The sequence below is a fragment of the Lycium ferocissimum genome, chromosome 4, assembly GCF_029784015.1.
Source record: "Lycium ferocissimum isolate CSIRO_LF1 chromosome 4, AGI_CSIRO_Lferr_CH_V1, whole genome shotgun sequence".
NCBI lineage: Eukaryota > Viridiplantae > Streptophyta > Magnoliopsida > Solanales > Solanaceae > Lycium > Lycium ferocissimum.
In genome coordinates this window covers 27997677-28020890 of record NC_081345.1, presented here as the reverse complement: position 1 = coordinate 28020890, position 23214 = coordinate 27997677, and the positions used below count along the sequence as shown (strand labels likewise).

General features: G+C 34.0%; 1 protein-coding gene and 1 pseudogene across 2 annotated transcripts; one reads left to right on the top strand and one right to left on the bottom strand.

The window, feature by feature from the left end:
• Positions 1-1732: 1732 nt before the first annotated feature.
• On the bottom strand, positions 1733-9043 carry LOC132053895 (protein NRT1/ PTR FAMILY 5.10-like; annotated as a pseudogene).
• Positions 9044-11864: 2821 nt separating this feature from the next.
• LOC132052087 (transmembrane 9 superfamily member 1-like) lies at positions 11865-17830 on the top strand. 2 transcript variants are annotated; one of them, XM_059443446.1, is made up of 12 exons: positions 11865-12095; positions 13143-13332; positions 13413-13517; positions 13650-13667; positions 13753-13847; positions 13943-14095; positions 15035-15196; positions 15268-15434; positions 16038-16132; positions 16227-16600; positions 17047-17323; positions 17473-17830. In XM_059443446.1, exons 1-12 carry the CDS (start codon positions 12033-12035, stop codon positions 17538-17540), a joined length of 1767 nt encoding a protein of 588 aa, XP_059299429.1. In that variant the 5' UTR covers positions 11865-12032; the 3' UTR covers positions 17541-17830. The 2 variants fall into 2 exon arrangements, with proteins under 2 accessions (XP_059299429.1, XP_059299430.1); XM_059443447.1 differs by having other exon boundaries at positions 11866-12095; positions 15035-15169.
• The last annotated feature ends 5384 nt before the right edge of the window (positions 17831-23214 follow it).

Sequence of the window (23214 nt, the reverse complement as noted above, 5' to 3'; positions counted from 1 at the left end):
CCGGAGGAACCCGGTCCCTCGGTTGTTCTTGAACGGCCGCAACAACTCGTTGCTTTCGCTACACCAACGCAATGTCGCCCTCTTACTGATTTAATACGATTGACCAAGCAATATGGGACCCGATCTCATCCGGTCCCTCCGAATCTCATACGGTCCTTCATATGAACATATCCTGTGCACTATATAGTGAGACCGATTGCATCTGTTTCTTCAAGGAGCATGTTAACATAAAGCGCATGACATATCTGGTTTATTAGGGTTTGTCAAATCATCAAACCATAAGGTATCATAACTCATCAAATGTATCACCAAATAACTAATTTAATATCATATTTAAAGGCAAATATTTTTTAAATATTAATTTTAATTTTTTTGTAATTAAATTTTTTTTTAAAATTAAATTAACTATGTAATTACACTTGTGCAACCAAACAACACGCTTGTAATTACATTATTATGTTACGACAAACAAACAGGTCGTTGTAATTACACTACTATGTAATTACTAGGCTGTGTAATTACTACCCTAGTAATTACACCAATTCCAATTACCAGGTGGCTTTCCAAACAGGCCCAAAAAATAACTTATTTTCAAAATTATTTTCTCATAACTAACACTTCACGTCATTTTCTATGATCAATTATCCTAAAAAATGTCATATACTTACTATTTATTTAGAGATATCTTATATTATTATTTTAGTAATGTCTTTTGAAAAATATCATATAATTAAAATAAAACTTGTAATGGACTACAAAAATAATTCTCCCAGTAAAAATACTTTTTGGTCTAGCAGTATTATTGAAAATCGAAAAATAATTTATTGAAAGGCGCCACAAATTTCTTTCTTTTTTGTTGTTTTCTTCTTTACGAAATTGGCAGCTTGCGTCAAGTCCTTGATCACTCAAAAGTCAAAAGTCTTCCATCATAAAAATTCCGATCCAAAATGGGACAGTGGAAAAGAGTTGCCACTTTCTTCTCACTTTTTAAAGTAAACACAAACAGACACTGAAGAAAACACCACAAACTTATTCTGTAAACACTTAAAGGCATATTACGAGGTTTATCATTCTTCTTTTCTTGGTTTTTCATACACGACAAAGACAAATTCTGCTCAGAGCAATGCTATTCCTACCCATTTTCATCATCTGCTCTAATTTCCTGGCATACCAAACTCTTGCTAAGGTAAAATCTTGAAACTCTTAGAAGTAGAATGAACAATTGAAATCTCATTAGCTTTTTCGAGTTTGATGGATTTTCCTTTATGGGTTGGGTTGTTGAGTATGTCTAAGTGGAGCATAAATGGATATAGAGGATTCATATAGTCAACTCTTAAACCGTGAAAACAGTCTCTTACAAAAATGCAGGTAATGCTGTGTACAATAAACCCTTGTGATCGACCCTTCCCTGGACCCCGCACATAGCTGCCTTTTTTATTTATATATAGTCAACTCTGAAACTTGTTTGTCACTGAGTCCTTATTGTGTTCGGCTATTACCTTGACACCAAAGAGTTTGACCCAATGCTTTATTTTTGTCCTAATTGATCCTAATTCGACATTAAAAAGATCTTTTAGAAGTCTCACTGTAAATATTTTACTTGTAGTTCTTGGAAAAGAAAATTTATTTTTCTGATATATGTAAACTTTACTGCCTCAGTCTGTTTTTCTGTTAAGAAATTTAGAAGATTAATATTAATTTAACAAAATCAAAGAATCCAGTATTTCACAAGCACCTCAGCCTACAATTCTTGTATATCTATGCCTTCTAGCAGGACAAGGTGTTGTTTGACAAGAATATCACTACACTACAGCACAGACAAGACCTTTACACTTTGCACCATCAACTTCTCCATGCTAAAGGTATCCTACACAAGTACACCATGCATCTTAGAGAGAACTTGACTTATTGTACATATAAGATCTTGAAAAATACAAGTACGCAGAGAATGCGATAGTACTAAGTACAGCAAGAACCCAATAGAAGTAATCCAGATGTGCCCGATTCAAGTTGTTGGAAAACCAACTGGTCTGACCATCTTTACCAGTGATGTTCTCAATAACAGAGATGAGGAAACTGCTCAAGAAGCTCCCTATGCCAAAAATGCTGAGGTAGAGAGAAGGACCTAGACTTTTCAACTCGACTGGCACCTGATCATAGAAGAACTCCTGCAAACCAACCATGGTGAATACATCGGAAATACCAAATAGTAGATACTGAGGTATTAACCAGCAAATGCTCATGGGAACTATTGCCTTTGGCAGGTCAACCAGCCCATGATCTATAGCAGTTTGGAGACGTTTCTTCTCGATTATAGCTGCTATCACCATTGAAAGTATAGACAAGAAAATCCCAGTTCCAATTCTTTGGAGCATTGTTATGCCTGATGGTTTCCTAGTTATAGCTCTGGCAACGGGTACCAAAATACGGTCATATATAGGAATGAAAAAAAACAACGGAGAGGCTAATGAAAGATTGCAATGAGGCAGCTGGTACTTCAAAATTTGAACCAAGAGATCTGTCCATAGTTGCACCTTGTTTGGTGAATAAAGTGGATGACTGTGAAAACACAATAGCATATACCAAACATGTTGTCCATATTGGAATCAATCTCAGAATAGCCTTAGCCTCTTCAACCTCGCTGATACTACAAATTTTCCCATTTTCCTTGGAACCATCGGGTGCAAGCAACGCTTTGTTGAGGAATCTGTGTTGAATATAGATTTATACCAATAAAATCAGAACTTGAATTAAAAAAAAAAACAAGTTTATTGTACAGACATTTCATTTAAATGGATCCATAAACAAAAAAGTGGAGAGCCATTCCAGAAACATTTCTACCATCCTAACCTATTGCAGAATATAGTATTTTTCCTTTAAATTATCAGACGAAGCAGAGGACCACAAAATTAACAATTTCTATTCATCCAATTATAAAAATAAAGAAAAACTACACTCACTTGAATTGTTCAGAACATTCATGAGGAAGAATACCCTGAACTTCTTGCTCCACTGATATAGCTGAAGCGGTTGTTTGCCAATTCCTAGCTGCATTAATAAACACATTACCAATTCTAAGGAATGGGTTCTATCACTGCTTTGACGAAACCGATAAGTGAAGCTGCCAAGCAAGAACACAATAAGTGCGAGACCCATGACAATACAGGGAATTCCAAATCCGAGACCCCAGCTAAGGTTGTCTTGAATGTAGTTCAATATACAGAGGGTCATAAACAGTCCACCACACATTCCAAAATACCACCAATTGAAGAATGAGCTTTTAGCTTTACTTTCCTCTGGGTCTTGAGCATCGAATTGATCCGCTCCAAACGCTTGTACGCAAGGCTTGTGCCCTCCCTGTCCAATAGCTACTAGATACAAAGAAAAGAAGAAGAAAATAATTTGGAATTTTGGAGAAGAACATGTTGCGGTATCTTGGCAGTCGGAATAATTGAAAGTGAGGACAGTTGAAAGCGTCAACAAGCTAAGTCCCTGCAGTTGGACAAAACGAATTTTTTTTTACTTGCTAATTCTATTTTTTGCTAAAGAAGAAAGAAGAGAGTACTATCAGTCATCAATGAGAGGCATACTTCCTTGTATATCATGCATCATTACAGCTTTCTCCTTAGGAAATTTCACCAAGACAATTTTCTTATTTCTAAGCAAATCAAGCAACAGAACAGAGACTTGTGTTTTATCATTCTCGTGATGGTTGAAGAGAGGCTGCTTGGTATTAGGAGTATCGATTTTTTTTTTTTTTTTTTATAACAGTTGTGTCAGGTCCAGCTTGCTCGTACCTTGACTAATTTCACGGGATACCCCCCACCTCCCATTAGCAACAGGTACCGGGTAACTCTGTCCACCAAGGATAGGACAGATGGGAAGAAATCACCGAGTATTTTTGTCTCTGCTGGAATTTGAACCTAAGACCTCATGGTTCTCAACCCACTTCATTAACCACTAGGCCACACTCTTGGGTGCATTAGGAAAGTATAGATGGAGCCATAATTTTAGAAAAGAACAATTGTGGGTCGAGGGGCAGCAGCAGCATACCTGTCCATTCTAACAGATATTCTGGTTCTAAGGAGCCAATTTAGAATATCAAATTCAATTCCATAGCTCCTTCTATTAAAAAATGCTGCTATCTGAAGCTTTTCATGGTCACAGTCAAACTTTTGTAGACTCATTCCACATAAACAGGTATTACAGGAATAATGCCCCATAATAGACTGAAGTCAACACTTCTTATTTTATTTTTTATAAATGTAGTGTTCGGGCCAGCTTGTGCGCACCTCAACTATTCTGCCAGGTACTACTACCTGCCACCATCACATGTACTTTGTCCACCAAGACTTTGGTAGATTGTCTCCACTGGATTTGAACTCTGGTCTCCAAGGTTTGCATCTAACTATCCACTTTATTAATAACTAGATCACACCCTTGGATGCATGACAGCCACACTTTTAATAATGTTTGGCAACATCACACAACTTGTTAATAATGTTTCTCTAAAGAAAGCAGGACAATTTACTAAAGCAACAAAAGTCCGGTCATCATTAACCCATGAATCAAAACAACCTAATCGTACTGAAGTTGTTACCAAGTAAAAATACATAACTTTTTTTTTTTTTTTTTTTTTTTTTTTTGAGAATACATAACTATTCAATTAAATGTCAACAATAATGAACTACCAAATGTGCAGAAATGGAAATAGAACTTAGGCCCTTAAAACTCAATCATTCAAGTAGTCCTTTTTATCCTGATTTACTAAAAATGATGTTTTCTTTCAACCAAGTCCCAAGAGGCATAGGCACATTCATTGCATGCATAACGTGTATCAGCACACCCACTACTTTTGCCTCACCTATGTATGTATGTATGTATGTATGCATGCATGCATGCAAGCATGCATGCTTTGTGTGCACCGATTGTCACAAGAGCGCAATGGGTTCAGTACTCTACACTCACCGACTTAAAACTGTGATCCACCTCTGTGAAAAGGGTCAAAGCCTATCAGCAATGCACTTCCACTACCTTTTTTATAACCGCTTTGTACGTGCCACCTCCCACCAACAACAGTGTCGTAAGATCTGTCAAAGTTTGGACAGATGGGAAGAAATCACAAGAGGGTCAAAGCTCACCTCATTAACACTGTAGCACACCTTGGGTGCTACACTTCCACAACCTATTGAACCATAAGTGGAAGAAAAACAAAGTACAAGCATGTGAAAACAAAAGCCTGAACTGGGTGCTAACCAGGATGTAGAGCACAGAGGAGATAATAATGGTCCGATACCGACCCAGATATGAATCGGCGATAAATGCACCCAAAAGAGGAAGAAGTGATGCCGTCCCACTCCAAACGTTTACATTCTCCGCTGCCGTCGCAACCAACTGGCCTAGTGGCCCCGTTAGGTAGCTTATTAGGTTCGAAAGTATCCCATAATATGCAAATCTCTCTGCAACCTCCACACCTAAAATCGGAAGAAAATAATCAAGTTTCAAACCCAGCTGCTAAAATTGTTGATAGATTTTGAAAATTAGCGAATTTGAAATAAGATCAAAGTTTAAGACAATCCAGCACCTAAAATTGGAGATAGATTTGAAAATCAGCCACAGTTAGTAAAAAAGATTTGAAAATCAGTGAACAAGCATTCTTAATATCCAATTTGCTCTATTTGAACATGTTTCATTTCATTTGGTGGGTAAACAATTTTTAAGACAACCTAGCAGGTGCAATTGCCGATTGAAAACCGACGACAGCCCAACTGCCAAAATTGGAGATAGATTTGAAAATCAGTGACAACTACTACAACAATAACAATGCCTCAATCCCCAATTAGCTTAGGTAGACATTTTTTATTTTTTTATTTTTGAAACTGTAAACTTAGGTAGACTATATGCATTCTTAAATCCATCTTGCTCCATTTGAACATGTTTCATCTCATTTGATGGGGAAACATTTTTTAAGACAACCTACCAGGTACAAGTGCCAATTGAAAGTCAATGACAATTGGTTGAATATATCAAATTCTAAGACGACCCAAAATTGAAAATAAATTAGAAAATCAGTGAGGGTTGGTTGAAAACAGATCAATTTTGAAGACAACAAGATGCTAAAATTGCAGACAGACTTGAAACTAAGTGACAGCGCCAAATTAGTTGGAGTCGGCTAATTTTCACCATTTTGAACACATTTCATTCCAAATTGGTTCCAAAAAGATCAATATTAACACTTCTTAAGACAGTCCAGATGCTAAAATTGTAAATAAAAAAATCTGAAATCAATGGCAATAGTGTAAAAATCAGTTTTTTCAAGACCATCTACCTGCTAAAATTGCAGAAAGAATTGAAAATCCAAAAAAAGGTGGGAAAATCAATTGTTAAGACAACAAGCAGCTAAATTTGCAGAAAGATTTGAAAAATTAATAACAATAGAGGAAAAAGAATCAAAATTTGAGGCAACCCAGTAGCTAAAATTGCAGACACATTTGAATTCATTATAATAATGGGAAAAAAAAAAAAAATCAAATCTCAACACAATCCAGCTTGCAGAAATATTGATTACTCAAAAATTTCAATTTATTATTGGTAATAAGTATTCCTTTTTAGTCCATTTCAAAAATATGAACTTTTGATTATTTAATTTAAAAAAGACTTTTAAACTTGATGTTAAATATCTTTGTACATTCTACATATTCAAAAGTCTTTCTTTAACTTTCTTAAAAGGAAATTTGGGAGGGAGTATTACCAATGATAAAAATCAGACAAAAAGATTGAAACGGGTCACAGAAAAGTCAACGGAGCCATCAACGACGTCGCTGAAAACCGCACCGGCGTCGGATAAACCGACTCCGTTGAGAAAAAAACACTAGTGGTTTGGTTTGACTTGTTGTGTGGTTCCATGACAAAAAAGGAAGTTAGACACAAACTGTTTGGTTTGATTTTAACTAAAAAAAAGTTACTTTTTGGCGGTTTCTTTGCTTCCAACCCGACATTATGTATTCAATTTTTAAAATATTTTATACAAAAAATATTTATTTGATGTAATTTAATAAATATTTCAAACTTTTTCGTAGTTTTTTTTTTTTATATATATATTCAAGTCAGCTTAAGAATAAGACGTCAATAAGCGTATGAAGGATGTTAAGAATAAAAAAAAAAAACCAAAACCAACTCAACACTAATACTAACAAAAGAAATTCAATTTACCATTAGGAATGATAATAATGTTGGATATCTATTCTTTAGTTTTGCATACTTGATTTAAAGATAAAAATACATAACTTAAGTTTTTTTTTATGTCGAGTAAAAGATAATTAATACTTATTTATCGTAAATTTATTTTAGCATGAATTAATATTTTTAGATTATGGTCATTTTCTTTGTTCTTATTAATTAGCTTTATATTTATTTTTTATTTTATTTTATTAATTTTTTAAATATTTTAATATATTTTTTATTTCTATTATTTTAATTTCTTTTCTTACTTTTACTTTTTAGTTATATATTTATACCTTTTAAAGAAATATTTGAAGTAAATATTATATGTTTTGTATCAAGACTATTCCCAAAAAATCCGAAAAGCCGAGAAAGCCGTTGAAAAATTGTTTTATTGGTTTGATTTGGTGTATAAATTTAAAAACCCGACGCAATTGGTTTGGTTTGGTGTTTAAAAAATCCGAACCAACCCGATCCATGTAAACCCGTACTGGGAAGTATCAAATGAACACTACTGGAAAAAGAAAACCATATTTTTAAGACAAACCGCACCTAAAATTGCAGAAACATTTCCTTATCTAAAAAAAATTGCAGAAACATTTGAATATCAATGATTAATAGTCCATATTTGAAGACAACCCAGATACTTAAATTGCAGATATAATTAAAATTAAGTGAGAATGGGATATGGGTATTTAATACTCCCTCCGTCCCGACACTTTTGGCTTTTTTAAATATTTTAAATATTATTAATTTTAAAAAATATATATCAATTATTTTTTTATAATATTAGTTTCAAATATATAAATTTATATTTTAAAATTTTTAAACACGCGTCCACCAAAAAAAAAAAGTAAGAGAGTTTGACTCTGAATAAATTAGGACGGAGGGAGTAGTATTATTACCAATGATGAAGAAAGCGGATCTCCAGCCACCGAATTTGGATCTGGTCACAGGACGACCCTTAAATAGGGGCGGATCTACCTTATGAGGTAGGAGTGTCACGCCACCCACACACTTCGGCAAAAATTCCGAGTATATATGTAAATATCTGTGAGAAAACGTATAAATATTTTAAATGACACTCCCTACACACAAAGCTGCTTCGGTGCCAGTGGTTAATGCAGGCCGTGGAGATTCTAACTTTCCCCAAGCGTCCGAGTTCGTTTCCCAGTGTAATCATTTTTGGTAACTGATTCTGAAAATTGATGTGTCTCCTCGCTTTTCTCCTTTTTCGTTTCTTTTTTTCATTCTCCACTATTGCTAAATTCTCTAATTCTCCTCCTCCTTCATCATCATCTTTTCTTTTTCAATTTATTTACACCAATTATTATTTTGTTTCTACAATTAAATTTACTTTTATATAGAAAACTTCTTTGATAAGTAATTTGAATTTATTTCATTTAATATATAGTTTTCCTTTTATTTTTTATGATGTGATATTGATAAAATAAATATAATTTGGCAAAAATTTTGACTTCGAGAGATCAAAATGGTTTGTTTTTTTTGGTAACTAAGTTTTTATATTAATCACCAAAGTGAGTCCTTACAAATCTAGGCATCCTACACACAACTTGCCTTTAGTAAATAAAACTCTTGAGCAAACATACGAAGCTAAAATTTGAGGTTGAGTCATGTGGCCTTCAATTAAAACTGTTTTCGAACGCGTTGACATAGGCAATCTCTTTTGCAACTTATTATTCCATTCTCGCTCCAATCAAAGATTCGTCCATTTCGTTCCATCCATATACCATACACGATGATAATAAATCATTCGAAAATTTCGCACGTCTCAGTTACCTTTTGAGTTGCAATCATCCATGTAATAAACCCAACTCCCAAACAAATATCATTGTATTAGAAAATTTTAAGCCATATATTTCTAATATATTCACGGTGCACATATAAGTGTTCCTTAGACTCGAAACTACACAAAAGTATACACTTTTCTAGTCCACTTGAACTCCCCATTTCACCAATCTATCGAGAGGTTGTCATACTTCCTAGCATGAGCAACCGTGTAGTGAACCTTGCTTTAGGTCTTGGGCTTTCTTTCTTTGTACATAATAGCTTTCCTGGAACTCTAGGTAGAGGAGGCATTAGTTGATAGATATATGTCGTATATCAAGTCTTTCCCATATATGATCTCACTTGCCGAGCCTTATCTTTACACTCAAAAATCTTCCTTAGTAACAAGACATGACATGCTGTTCTTGGGGTTCCTCGTATAGTCAAATCATCATCATAAGGACCTTTGACATAGTAAGTATGAACCATCGAATCCATAATTTATCTTGTTTGTAAGGCTATGTCCCCGCATTAATCTTAGTTTTTTATAATTAAATTTTATTCCACAAAACGACATTAGTGAGATTAAGCCCACGCGTACATTTTGGAGTACACACATGACAAACAAACAAGTCGTTATAGTTACACTTTTGTGATGGATCCTAGGCCGACGTAAAAACTACCCTGTAATTACAGCATTCAATGACCAGGTTTAAGATCTTAGGCCGGAAAAAATAACCTACTTTTGATTGATTTTCAAAGAACTAACAAATTTTCTAGGGGTGGCGTTCGGTTCTTCGGTTCGGTTTTCTCATACATCGGTTTGGCTATTTCGGGTTCGATGTTTTGAATGTGGACACCGAACCAAACTAGTTCGATCTTGTTCTTTCGGTTTCGGTTTTTTGAAGTTTGAGATCGGTTCGGTTTCGGTTTTTTCAATTCGGTGTTTTGAATGGAAAGTTTTCATAACTATATCCCGTGTGTTGCAATATCTTGTTACGTTCTATTGTCGGCACTCCATTCAAAATAGACTCGCATTCTTTTTAACAAAATGATTTCGGTGCAAAGAACAACACCAAACTTGCTCAAGTTTCGAAAACTCACCACCCGTTAACGATCAAAAAATGGCAATTTTTGCATCAAAACAACAACTAGTCTAAAGTCGTCATTTTAAAGAATAACGATGGCTAATGTTGAGTTTAGCACATCTAGGGTGCTCTTTAAATGAAATGACTTGATTTGAGGTAGCACATTCAAAGTTGTCTGCCGAGATACTCCATCCTAGGAAAAACGGCAAGGGGACACAAACCCACCTTTTCTCGGTCCTTAAACCCGCTTCAAAATGGTTTGTTTACTAGACATTTTGGTCTTCTCATAGATCAAAAATTTGAAGCTCTTGTTTTGCAAATATTATCATAAAATTTGATAATTAAGATAAAAACTAACTCAAAAATATCAAGGTAAATTAATCTAGCTCAAACAAAAAAAAGGGGTATGTGTGTTTACATATATACAATCTATCTAATTGGATGTGCTCTTTAACTAATTCAATTTTTTTTTTTTGATTATGAATTTCTTCCAGCTTATTAGAATTTATATATATATATATATATATATATATATATATATATATATATATATATATACTTTTGTCTATTTATGAATAGAAGACCTACTAGACCTAATCGAATTAATTGAAATTATTGTTCTTCGGACTTGATCCATCCATTCAATAGTTCAAGACTTGCAAGGCAAAGAGTAGTTTTTGCGTGACAGACAAATACAATTTGTTTGCAACCCATTTTTTGACTAATGACATTTGAAAAGAGAGAAGACTTTTGAAACATTTAATTACAAAAATTCACAAAAATTTAATTACAAAATCATTCACAACCACCACATTTGTTTTCAAAATCAAAAGAGGTCATTCATTTTGAAGACTACATCAAAAAGTGAAAGAACAAATGAAGTCGATTAGGTAGTACAAAATAGAGAGAGAAATACTTACTTACGAATCGTAGCTTTGCCGAAAAGTCTTGGAAGCCATCAACGACGCCGCCGAGAAACGCGGCGTCGGATAGTTGACTCCGTTGGCCATGGAGAGATGACGCCGAGCTGGAAGAGTTCAAGTTGTTGTGTGGTTCCATGACAAATATCATAGGGTGTTAGATATTATAGTAATAAACTCTTTGTCGTTTACTTTTTGGCGGTTTTGTGGCCAATCATGGTGTTAGTGGGAGAGTGAAAAATAATATGTTTTCAAATGAATGATATTTACAAAAGATGATAATTATAGAATCTTTTGATTTTTAAATTAAATAAAATTTATATATTAATAATTTTGGGCCAATACATAAAAAGACTATAAGTTAAACCGATAACCCGAATACAACAACAACAACGAGGCCCGAATGGTCCCACCATTTTTGAAAAGTGAAACCGAACCCCGAACCTCAACACCCGAAAAAAACCGAATTCATTCGATTTCCGAAGACCCTCGTATTTATGCTCATAGAGAAATATTTTCTAATCAATTTAAAAAATGTCATATATATAATTTAAAATATTTAAAAGACATCTTATATTATTATTTCAAAGTAGTGCCTTTTGAAAGATATCATATATAATCAAAATAAAACTTGTAATGGACTACAAATAAAATTAGCAAATAGGAGAGTGATTCGATGATAATTACTCCCTCTAAAAAGTGCATTTTGGTCTAATAGTTTATTATTGAAAATTAAGAAAATTGAAAGCCGCCACAAATTTATTTCTTTTTTTGTTTTTTCTTCTTTCGAAATTGGCAGCTTGCTCAAAAGTCAAAGTCTTCCATCATAAAAATTCCGATCCATAGTCTACTAAGTATTAGAGTTGCCACTTTCTTCTCACTTTCTCAAAGAAAACAGAAACAGAAGATAACACAACATACTCATTCTGTAAACAACTAAGGCATATTACGAGGTTTATCATTCTTGTCTTCTTGGTTTTTTCATACACAACAAAGACAAGTTCTGCTCAGAGCAATGCTATTCCTCCCCATTTTCATCATCTGCTCTTGTTTCCTTGCATACCCGGCTATTGCCAAGGTACAATCTTGAAACTCTTAGAAGTACAATGAACAATTGAAGTCTGGATTTTCCTTTCTGGGTTCCCTTCTAAAAGGAAAATTGTTGAGCATGCCTAAATGGAGCACAAATGGATATAGAGGATTCATATAGTCGACTCTTAAGCCGTGTAAAACAGCCTCTTCTAAATTTGTGGTCAGCAGAAGGCTAGCAAGTATAGTAGGCCACTTGTGACCAGCCCTTCCTGGCCGGCGCATAGCTGCCTTTTTAGTTTATAAATAGTCAACTCTTAAACTTGTTTGTCACTGAGGCATCATAGAGTATCTTTGTTATCCTTATTGTGTTGAGAAAATAGCCTTGACACTAAAGAGTTTGACTCAATGCTTTATTTTTGTCCTAATTGATCCTAATTGTAGTTTTTGGAAAAGCAAATTTCTTTTTCGATACCTTTAATGCCTCAGTCTGTTTTTCTGTTAACAAATTTAGAAGATTATTATTGGTTTTTCCAAATCAAAGCACTCCAGTATTTCACATACAAAAGTTGAACTCGTTCAAGTTAGGTGCTGAATACTTTTTCACTTTTTAAATTCTTATCTTAGGTAGACTGATCAATAAAGTATTATGGCTTTGTCTGTCAAATACTAAAGAAATGAGTTTATAGTGCATTTAGGCTCTTCGCTTCCTACCATACAACTTCTCACCATGATGAACCTTGGTGTAATTTCAAGAACCTAATGATTCACCCTTATTTTTACTGTCAATACTTTTATTTCCTCAATATTTTCATCATAGCGTTTACTCTTGCATTTTTTTCAAACCATGTTCTGAAAAACAATTTTCTTGAGCCGAGGGTCTATGGGAAACAACCTGTCTACAGGTAGGGGTAAGGTCTACGTACACCCCACCCTCCCAGACCCCACTTATGGGACTATACTGGGTATGTTGTTAGTTGTTTAAATTCACTCTTAAGTTTGTCTTAACACCAATATTCATTATGCATTTAACACTTGCAAGAATCTTGTTTATGAATTATTTAATGGATGGGCGTCTTTCTGCTGTTTGCTGCAGTATCAAAAAGATGATCCTGTCACTCTATGGATAAACAAGGCCGGACCATATGAAAACCCACAAGAGACCTACAGTTATTATAGCCTGCCGTATTGTCCTCCTGCTCATGTTGATCACAAGCGGGGTGGCCTTGGCGAATCTCTAGGAGGAAATGATCTTATTGATAGCCGGATTGACATAAAGTTTAAGAGTCTGTTCTTCAACTTTTCTTAATGGAATTTTTATGCTGTGAAACACTTATTTTGACAATTATCCATTTTCTTTCAATAGGAGATGTGGAGAAAAGATCAATTTGTGAACTTAAATTGGATGGATCAAAAATAGCACAGTTTAAGTATGCAATTGACAACTTGTATTGGTTTGAATTTTTTATGGGTAAAGTGCCTCATGACACCACTATGATACAGTTTCATATATATCTACTATTTAAAGTGTACTAATTTTTTTCTCTCTTTGTAACCTCTTTTTTGGGTTATGACTTGTGACTTCCTTCCTTCCTGGCTTCAGATGATTTGCCAATATGGGGTATGTTCTTAACTAAATTATCTCTAAATGTTTCTGATTACCATGTCTAATAAATGAAAACTCACTTGGTATAAGGGAAATTCAGGTTTTGTTGGCGACGAGTATCCTTACAGAAATGGAGATATCAAGCATGTAATCTATACACACAAGAATCTTCATATTCAGTACAATGGAGACCAGGTAGCCATTTTGTGTTTAGTTCTTAATGCCTTGTGGCATGTCAATGATCTGCAATTTCGTGTTGATAATCTAATTCTCTGATCCATGTCCTTTAGGTCATTTCTGTCAACCTCTCTCAAGAGAGCCCAAAGCCATTGGAAGAAGGAAGGGTCTTGGACATGACATATTCTGTTAAATGGAACCTGACAAACGTTAGTTATGCCGAACGTTTCAATGTTTACCTGAATTACAACTTTTTTGAGAACGAGGTACATACAAATCTACTAGCCTATTTTATTAGGTACTTAAGTGGAAGCTTTTAATGGGTATTGATCAGAAATCAAATGAGTATGATTATGTTTTATCAACATTTAAAATTCATTGACACTATTTATTGATGATATGCTAGCATGTGGTGCCAAAGATAATTCGCACACTTTACAGCTCGTACTTTTGTAAGTTAAGTTTCATCGTAAAATAATCGGCGTAGGCTTGAAGAGTGAGATTATCTTTGAGGCTATACGTGGTTAGTCATGTTAATCCTAAGAGTATATAGACTTGATGGGTAGGCCGGGGCCCTGTCCTGACCACAGTGCAGTTCTGTCATCTTTAGAGGCTTCTAAACGAGTCCTGTACATCTTGTATGTCAGTGTAGTGACCTTGCTGGCCCTTGTATATGTTCCTGTTGGTGTTACTATTTATAGACTTTCACGGCGGCCTCGTCGACCTGCACGGTTATGTATATATGTTTTGGGTGTGTTTACCCTCGATAGATGTGATTCTGGTATGATCTTAATACGGCCTAGTTTGGTATTGCCATAGTGTCAGGCCTTGTCGGCCTAAGTTGAGGTTTACTTCCGGAGTTCATAGTTACAGAGTGGTACACTCGGGGTCAAGTAAGGCACGGGGTGCCGGCCACGCCTCCCCAGGTTTGGGTCGTGACACGCACCATCCACTTGCTTACTTGCATAATGGCTTTGTTGTTAAAAGAGATACTTTCGGCCACAAAAAGTGTTCCTGCATATAAATGCCATGCACCAACTTCCTTTTGGCTTTCTACATGTTTATAAAACTCAGTAATATTTCTGGTTCTCACTGAAGCAAAATATTAATGAGAAAGCAGATTGAAAATTTAGGCAGTTAGTCCCCATTAACTCCTTATAGCTCTTCATGTTCCCAGCTCCTAAAATGTCTTACTCCTTTTGCAGATTCATTGGTTCTCTGTTGTCAATTCTATCATGATGGTTATTTTCCTCACTGGATTAGTGTCTATGACTTTGATGCGCACTCTTCGCAATGATTACGCAAAATATGCTCGTGAAAATGATGATATGGAGACTCTGGTAGATTTTTTCCTTCCAATTAATCAAGTATCTGCGTGAACCTTGCAATCCTTATTGGAAAATTACTAATTTGTTTGGTTGGTTGAGTTCTTGTATAGGAAAGGGATGTAATTGAAGAGTCTGGTTGGAAACTTGTCCATGGTGATGTTTTCCGACCTCCACAAAATCTGGCTCTGCTTTCAGCAGTTGTTGGGACCGGTGTTCAGCTTGCAACACTTGTTCCCCTTGTCATTATATCTGCCTATTCTCGAATGATGTACATAGAGTATGTTTACATCCTTTGCTACTCATTATACATACCAGATGTGAAAATTGTGGTTCTAGAGAGTAGAAACTGCGTTTCTTCTGTTCATTGACCCGTTAGATTTCCTGCATCCAATAACTAACTGATCTTCATCCCCTTATCTGCATCAGCCCCACTTTGTGTTCTTTGTAATTAATTATTCAATCATTTTCTGTTGGTCAAAGTTTTTGGAAAACATCTTCTCTAGGAAAACAAGTTGCTTAAAAATGAGGTAAATGACTTCCTTAGTGGAAGTAGGGAAAATAAGTTCCAAATTGATTATGTGCTCCCCACCCTCCAATACACCTCATCTTCATCCCTACCCCCGTAACTCTCATCCCACACCCCTTCTGTACCCCATTGGGATTTTTTCATTTTTGACCCGTCAGCTGAAATTAATTATGGGCGCTAGCTAAAATATATATATATATACACCTCTTATTTATACTATATGTATATTTTTGTAAAACATTTTCCTTCATACCGAACACACCCTATATTATCAGCACTGCTGCATTTATAATGCTTCTCATTCTTTTCTAATACTTCAGTAATTATTTATCTGCTGTAATTTATATGGCTTAGGAGAGGCGCAATTATTACAACCTTTATTGTATGTTATGCTATTACATCATTCATCTTGGGATATGTGAGTGGTGGCCTGTACTCTCGTAACGCTGGTATGTGCTCCTTTGCCTGTTGTATCATAATCAAATTTGCCTGTGGATCATTTATCAATGAATTTCTTCTTCTTTTTTCTTTGAACCTTTTCAGGTGAAAACTGGATAAAGTCGATGGTCCTTACAGCATCACTTTTCCCCTTTTTGTGCTTTGGGATAGGGTTCATTCTAAACACCATTGCCATATGTTATGGATCCACAGCTGCTATTCCCCTTGCCTCAATCATAGTTGTTTTTGGTATCTGGGCTTTTATTTCGTTGCCCCTGGCCCTCATAGGTACTGTTGTTGGAAGAAACTGGAGCGGTATGCCAAACAATCCATGCCGTGTTAAGAATATCCCTCGTCCTATCCCTGAGAAGAAATGGTACCTTAGACCATCTGTTATTTCTCTGCTGGGAGGTGTTCTGCCCTTTACAAGCATTTTTATTGAGATGTATTTCGTCTTCTCTTCCTTCTGGACCTACAGGGTAATTATTCTTTTTGGTATCTAGAAAAACATACCTTGAGATACTTCATACGCACGTTTGTTCCTGGCATCTTTTAGCAATGGATTAGTTTTAACTCGTTTGTTTTACTACTTGAACCCTTTGAACGTCCACGTATAAGGATGTCATAAAATATTCATCTTTTCTTTTGGCATGAATAATCATGCTTATAATCCTGGCCAATTACTACTTTCTTGTCTTGCAATTAACTCAAAGCGTCATATGTAGCACAATTCAGATGACATCTTACATGTCTCTGACAATTACTACTACTTTCTTGTCAGTTGTGCATAGATGTGGAATATTTTCTCGTTGCTAGAGATTCAGAAGCGCCCATCTACTTATATTTCTGCAGTGTAGCTATATTTTAGTTGAAATGTTTTTTCAATTTGTAATTCCACTAACCACCTTGACGATATACTCGACAGGTGTACTACTATGTGTATGGGTTTATGCTCCTCGTATTCATTGTTCTGATCATTGTCACTATTTGTGTGACAATCGTGGGAACATACTTCTTGCTGAACACGGAGAACTATCATTGGCAGTGGACTTCATTCTTCTCTGCTGCTTCCACTGCTCTATATGTCTACCTATATGCTATTTATTACTATCATGCAAAGACTAGGATGTTTGGTCTCTTCCAGAGCAGCTTTTACTTTGGCTACACTCTTATGTTCTGCATTGGTCTTGGTATCCTATGTGGTAAGCTCTCTTAGTTTCATATAGTTGATCTTTTTTGCATTGTTGTAGATCTTTGTGTTGCATTTCTCTTCCCCTTTTTCTTTCCTTGATGTGTCACTAACTCGAGTTTTGACTCGGCTGTTTCTTGCTTGATGTTCTGGAAACTCCAGGTGCTGTAGGATATCTCGGCTCTTATTTGTTCGTCGGGAGGATTTTCAGAAATATCAAATGTGATTAAGTGCATAGCACTTCACAAGAGAGGTTACTCTTTGAGTTTACCATGTTGAGTTCTATAAAAAATTGATCACGATCTTTGATAGGGACTTCTACTCAGACTTCCAAAGCCAGTTTTTCATTATTTTTAGCACTAAATCAAGACGTATATTCATGGAAATATTGATCACAAACTGTGAATGAATTTTAGATGAAGCTATAAATTACATGGAGCAGAACTAGCATTGTATCTTTGGATGCATTGACAATCAAATTTCATGAAGCTATATATTACATGGATAACTTTAAAGACCACTTTGCAGATTGTTTTTACCTTGTGTATTCCATACAGGGGCGGATCTACCTTATGAGGTAGGAGTGTCACGCCACCCACACACTTCGGCAAAAATTCCGAGTATATATGTAAATATACTGTGAGAAAACGTATAAATATTTTAAATGGCACTCCCTACACACAAAGTCGCTTGCCACTTGGTTAATGCGAGGCCGTGGAGATTCTGACTTTCGCCAAGCGTCCGAGTTCGTTTCCCAGTGTAATCATTTTTGGTAACTGATTCTGAAAATTGATGTGTCTCCTCGCTCTTCTCCTTTTTCGTTTCCTTTTTTCATTCTCCACTATTACTAAATTCTCTAATTCTCCTCCTCCTTCATCATCATCTTTTCTTTTTCAATTTATTTACACCAATTATTATTTTGTTTCTACAATTAAATTTACTTCATAAGAAAACTTCTTTGATAAGTAATTTGAATTTATTTCATTTAATATATAGTTTTCCTCTCTTTTTCATGAAGTGATATTGATATAAATTGAAATATAATTTGGCAGTAAAATTTTGACTTTTGAGAGATCAAAATGGTTTGTTTACTAGACATTTTGGTTGATTCTCATAGATTAAAAATTTGAAGCTCTTGTTTTGCAAATATTATCATAAAATTTGATAATTAAGATGGAAAAACTAACTCAAAAATATTGAAGGTAAATTAATCTAGCCAAACCAAAAAATATGTAGAAATTTACATATTTATCAATCTATCTAATTGGATGTGCTCTTTCAAGAGTTACTGATTTTTTTTTTTTTTTATAATTTCTTCCAGCTTATTAGAATTTAAATATTTAAATCAAGTGCGGAAAAAGCTAAACTAAACGAAACTTTTTTGTCTATTTATGAATAGAAGACCTACTAGACCTAATCGAATTAATTGAAAATTAACTGACCTGATCCATCCTTCCTATTCAGTCTTTGTGGCTAGTAGTAGGTTTTTGCATGTATAAAATAGCGTACATCATGGCCTTAAATTAATTGGATCGCCTTTGATTACGTATGCTCTGTACAAATTTACTACAGATATGTTGCTATATTGGAAGACTATTAGATGATACATTCCTTTGGAAAATATTGTCTCTGAACTTTTGATTTTGTTCTTTATTTTTTCAGTTCTTTTTCCTCTTGGGAACCAAAACTCTGCTTGTACGAGCTTTCACAAAGCATAGCCAGTTCCAAGGCCAGAAAAAAGGTTGCAACCACATGAGCTAATAATAATGTCTGCAGTATTTAGTTGTTTAAGCGATATGAAGCAAGTAAAAGATTATTGTGAAATAAAATAACTTTTGTTCAAAAGTAAAAAAGTCATGCCCCGTCTTCTCATATTAGGGAAGGGTATTTGCAATGCTCTAACGCGCATATTGAATATGAATTGAACTGTCTCACAACATTTTGAATTCAGTTGACATGCGCCTTTAATGGGAGAATAATCCAACTTTACTACAGTCTCAGGTTTCGAAGTGCCAATATTTTACATGATAAATTTATTAGGGCAACAAATATTAACAAATGACTTTATTTTCAAAAAAGAATCTAAAAGTATTTTTTCTCATAACAAACACACATTATTTTCTATATTCAGTTGTAACAATCGGATGTTTTTTTTTTTTAATATTCGAGAAAAGAGTCTTCTAGAAAAATTCATAGATTTAGATGTTTAAACAAAAAATAAATCTTACAAAAGTTTCATATGTCTTAGTTACAGATCTCTTACATTATTTTTTAGTAATCTTCTTTGAATAATATCATAAAGTTAAAATAACATATTTAATGGACTATAAAAATAAATCTCTCAAATGGAAACACATTTTGGTCTAATAGTTTATTATTGAAAATCTCGGTATCTCATTGGTTGCTACCTTAACTTTCACTTTAGTGGCAAGGTTCGAATCCTCACATTGTAATCCCTTTCCCATTTCTCGTTACCCTATCCTCTTATCCCTATGTAATAAAGAAAATATTATTGAGAAACGAGAAAATAATTTATTAAGGGCCCGTTTGGCCATGAAAATTTCACTTTTTTCCGAAAAACTTTTCACTTTATTTGGAAATCAACGTTTGGCCATGAAAATCTGTATATATATATAATTGCTGGACAAAAGCCCGGTGACGCGGCGCTCTAAAAAACCAGCATTTGCATTTATCTTTTTTCTCAAATTTTTAACATTTTCTTGTTTTTTCCCCATATATGTGTTGTATTAAAAAAAAAAAAAAAAAAAAAAAAAACCGAAACGGCACTTCTTAAAAGTTCCTTCATCGAAAAAAAAAAAAAGTTCCATCATCTAGAAAGAACTTAAAAGTCACCTTATACGCTACACGTCTACGCCGGAAAGACATTATTAACAACACAACCGTTCACTATAAACTGAAACGACACATAAATTCTCCTATCAACTAGAAAGCCCAAAAGTCTCCTTCGATGTTTATTTTTGCCCTCATGAATTCATAAATATTCTTGGTTCTTTTTCTTACATTCATTCCCTCAACATTTCTTCTTGTCCTCATCTAATTTTAACTATTGTTGCCGTAGATATGTGATTATATATTGAGTTTGAATATTGTTACTTCCCAATAACATCATCTGGTTATATTGAGTTTAGTACATCTGGTTATATTGAGTTTAGTATTGTTGTTACTGATGGATTTTAATTAATTTCGTTCTTTATTGTTTGACATATAGGTCACGGATTCGCGTCGTAGAGTCAACCACTAATGCGGCTGTCTACATCACACCCCTTGGGGTGCGGCCCTTCCCCCGACCCCCGCTAATGCGGGCTTCCTGTCGCTTTGCCTTTCTTTCTTTTTTTTTATAAGTGTTTGACAGATTATCATGCAGTAGAAATTTCAAAGGCAAACAAAAATGAGCCATGTTACTCATATGACTTGGCCGAAAGAAATTATGGCTAATATTATGTCAGACTCTTGAGGGTTTAATATACCTTTTTCAAATGAGATTGTTTCTGACGAGATTAGGAGGGAATGTAGAAGGCTTATCAAACCAACAGAGGCTAACAAATGTAAGCATTCTTAGAGTGGAGATTTGTTGGAGACGAATGTAACATTTTAGTATGCGTATACAAATATAAATATAACAAAATTTATGTAAGTTATTTTCATTGATAATACAAAGGTTTTCTTACACAACCACTATATTTGACCGCTATAAAAGATTATTTTCTATTTTTTACTGTAAAAGATTATTTACGGTTGCATTTTAAATGACCTTATAGAGTAAATCTTTTTTTACATCGTCAATCTATAGAATTTATGTTTATTTATTATGAAATTCCCTTTTTTTAAAGCAATTAAATATTTTTTTTTTAAAATACCTATGTACATCTTTCATTTAAAATCAAATTCCTTTGGCAAAAACTTTCGACCGTTCTGTTCCCTTTACTGCATATACATACCAAGAGGCTAGGAGTGTTCTCATTGGTTAGAATTTAAAATACATGCCATGTGTTAGAATATATATAATTATTACTTGATTATGTTAAATAATATATATATATCCACTTCATCAAATCATCTAATTATGGTAGATTGTATTGATTTGGTGTAAAGTGTAAACGCCTAATACAGATGAGTCTTTACACCATTGTCAAATGATGTTCTAGCATCTTAGACCAGCATTTATATTTACTTTATTCTCTTTTGCTTAATTTTTTACAATTAGTTACTTATATTCGGGGTCTTTTAATTAACGTAATAATGAGTTTTAAACAAGAAAAGAGGAAGTGAGGTTCTTTAATCATATAAAACAGTATTTGTATTTATCTTTTCTGTCAAATTTTTGCTTTTTATTCTATTATCCTATTTATCTGTTGTTTTTAAAATTCTAACAGTCGTTTCTTAAAAAAAAAAAAAAAAACAAACAAACAAAAGTCACGTCCTTTAATTTCTTCATCTTTCTCCCACAAGCCAACAATTCCAAAGGCATCTAGCGTTCCTGAAGCAATCAATTTCTCCCCATTCATAATTACTCTTATTAGCGTAGCTTTGTCACTAAAAATATTTTTGTGATGGCACTCGTTCAAAAGTGGGTCGGTCCATCGTTTATTTTGATGATTTCTCAGTAAAGGCTTCAACAACATAGTTACCGAGGTTATGCACTGTGTTTTCCTTTTTTCACTGATCGTTTGTATCTTCTTTTTGTAATTCATGCTATCAAAATGTTAGCATACCCAAATCTCTAGTTTTTCCAACTTGAACCTTAAATTTGGTAAAAGATTTCTCACATCTTGAAGGGTTCTTTGGAACCAAGCAGAACCAACGCTGAACGCTCCCTCTGATTAATTTCATTTTCTTGATTTTCTGGGAATTTTGTTAAAGTTTCTCACTGAAACCACCTTCATCATAAGAGCTTAATCATGCATAGTCAAAATACTAATTATATTATGATCATGTAATTAACTAAATACATAGAGAGTATTTTGATTTGCCTCTTATATACCATCACCTTTTCTCTCTACAAAGAGGAAATGAAACAAAAAAATATGCGTCTAGAGAGACTTTTTAGTATGAATTTAAAGCACCTATAAATATTTAATGCAAGTTACCCATTATTTGTCCATTTATTAAAAAATATAATTAAGAATTAATAATTTATCAAATTTCTATCAAAGAAATTAACTAATGAGAGATACTTATAATTCTGTATTTGCATAATCTTATTGCGTGATTAATATTATTTATGAACAACATTTAAATAGTAAAGAAAACGAGGAAGCTTACCTATATAATTTTTTCCTTTAAAATAATGTTTGACTTCCCTCCCCAATTGAGACAATTGTTCTTCGAGAACTTTACAAAACTATGCAAAGGTAGAGGCATGCAATGCTTTATCTATTTGGATTTGCTTTTTGTTTTATTTTTTTCATATATGTTTTTTTCCTTATACTTTTTACTTTTTATTTTTGCTTATGCAAGTCTATTATTTCTTTGTTAAAATATTTTTAGAACTACAAAAGTTTTATCTCATCTATACGCCAAACAAATTTTAAAAAGAAAAAACTAAAAGACCACGCGACGCACGGGTTAATTAACTAGTTTCAAATACAACTCGAAATTGTATTTGGAATTTAAAAATCACCAAAAACTTGTTTTCACCTTTTTTTTTCTTTTTTCACTTTTAACACATTCAAACAACCAAATATTCTTTGCAAAAACTATAACCAAACACAATACCATCTTCAACTCCAACTCCAACTCCAAAATACCAAATAAAGCGAAAAATATTTGATTTTCATGGCCAAACGCCTACTAAAACTTGAAAGCCGCTTCAAATTTGTTTTCTTTTTTTCTCCAAGTTCAAGTCGTTGAGCACTCAAAAGTCAAAGTCTTCGGTCACAAAAA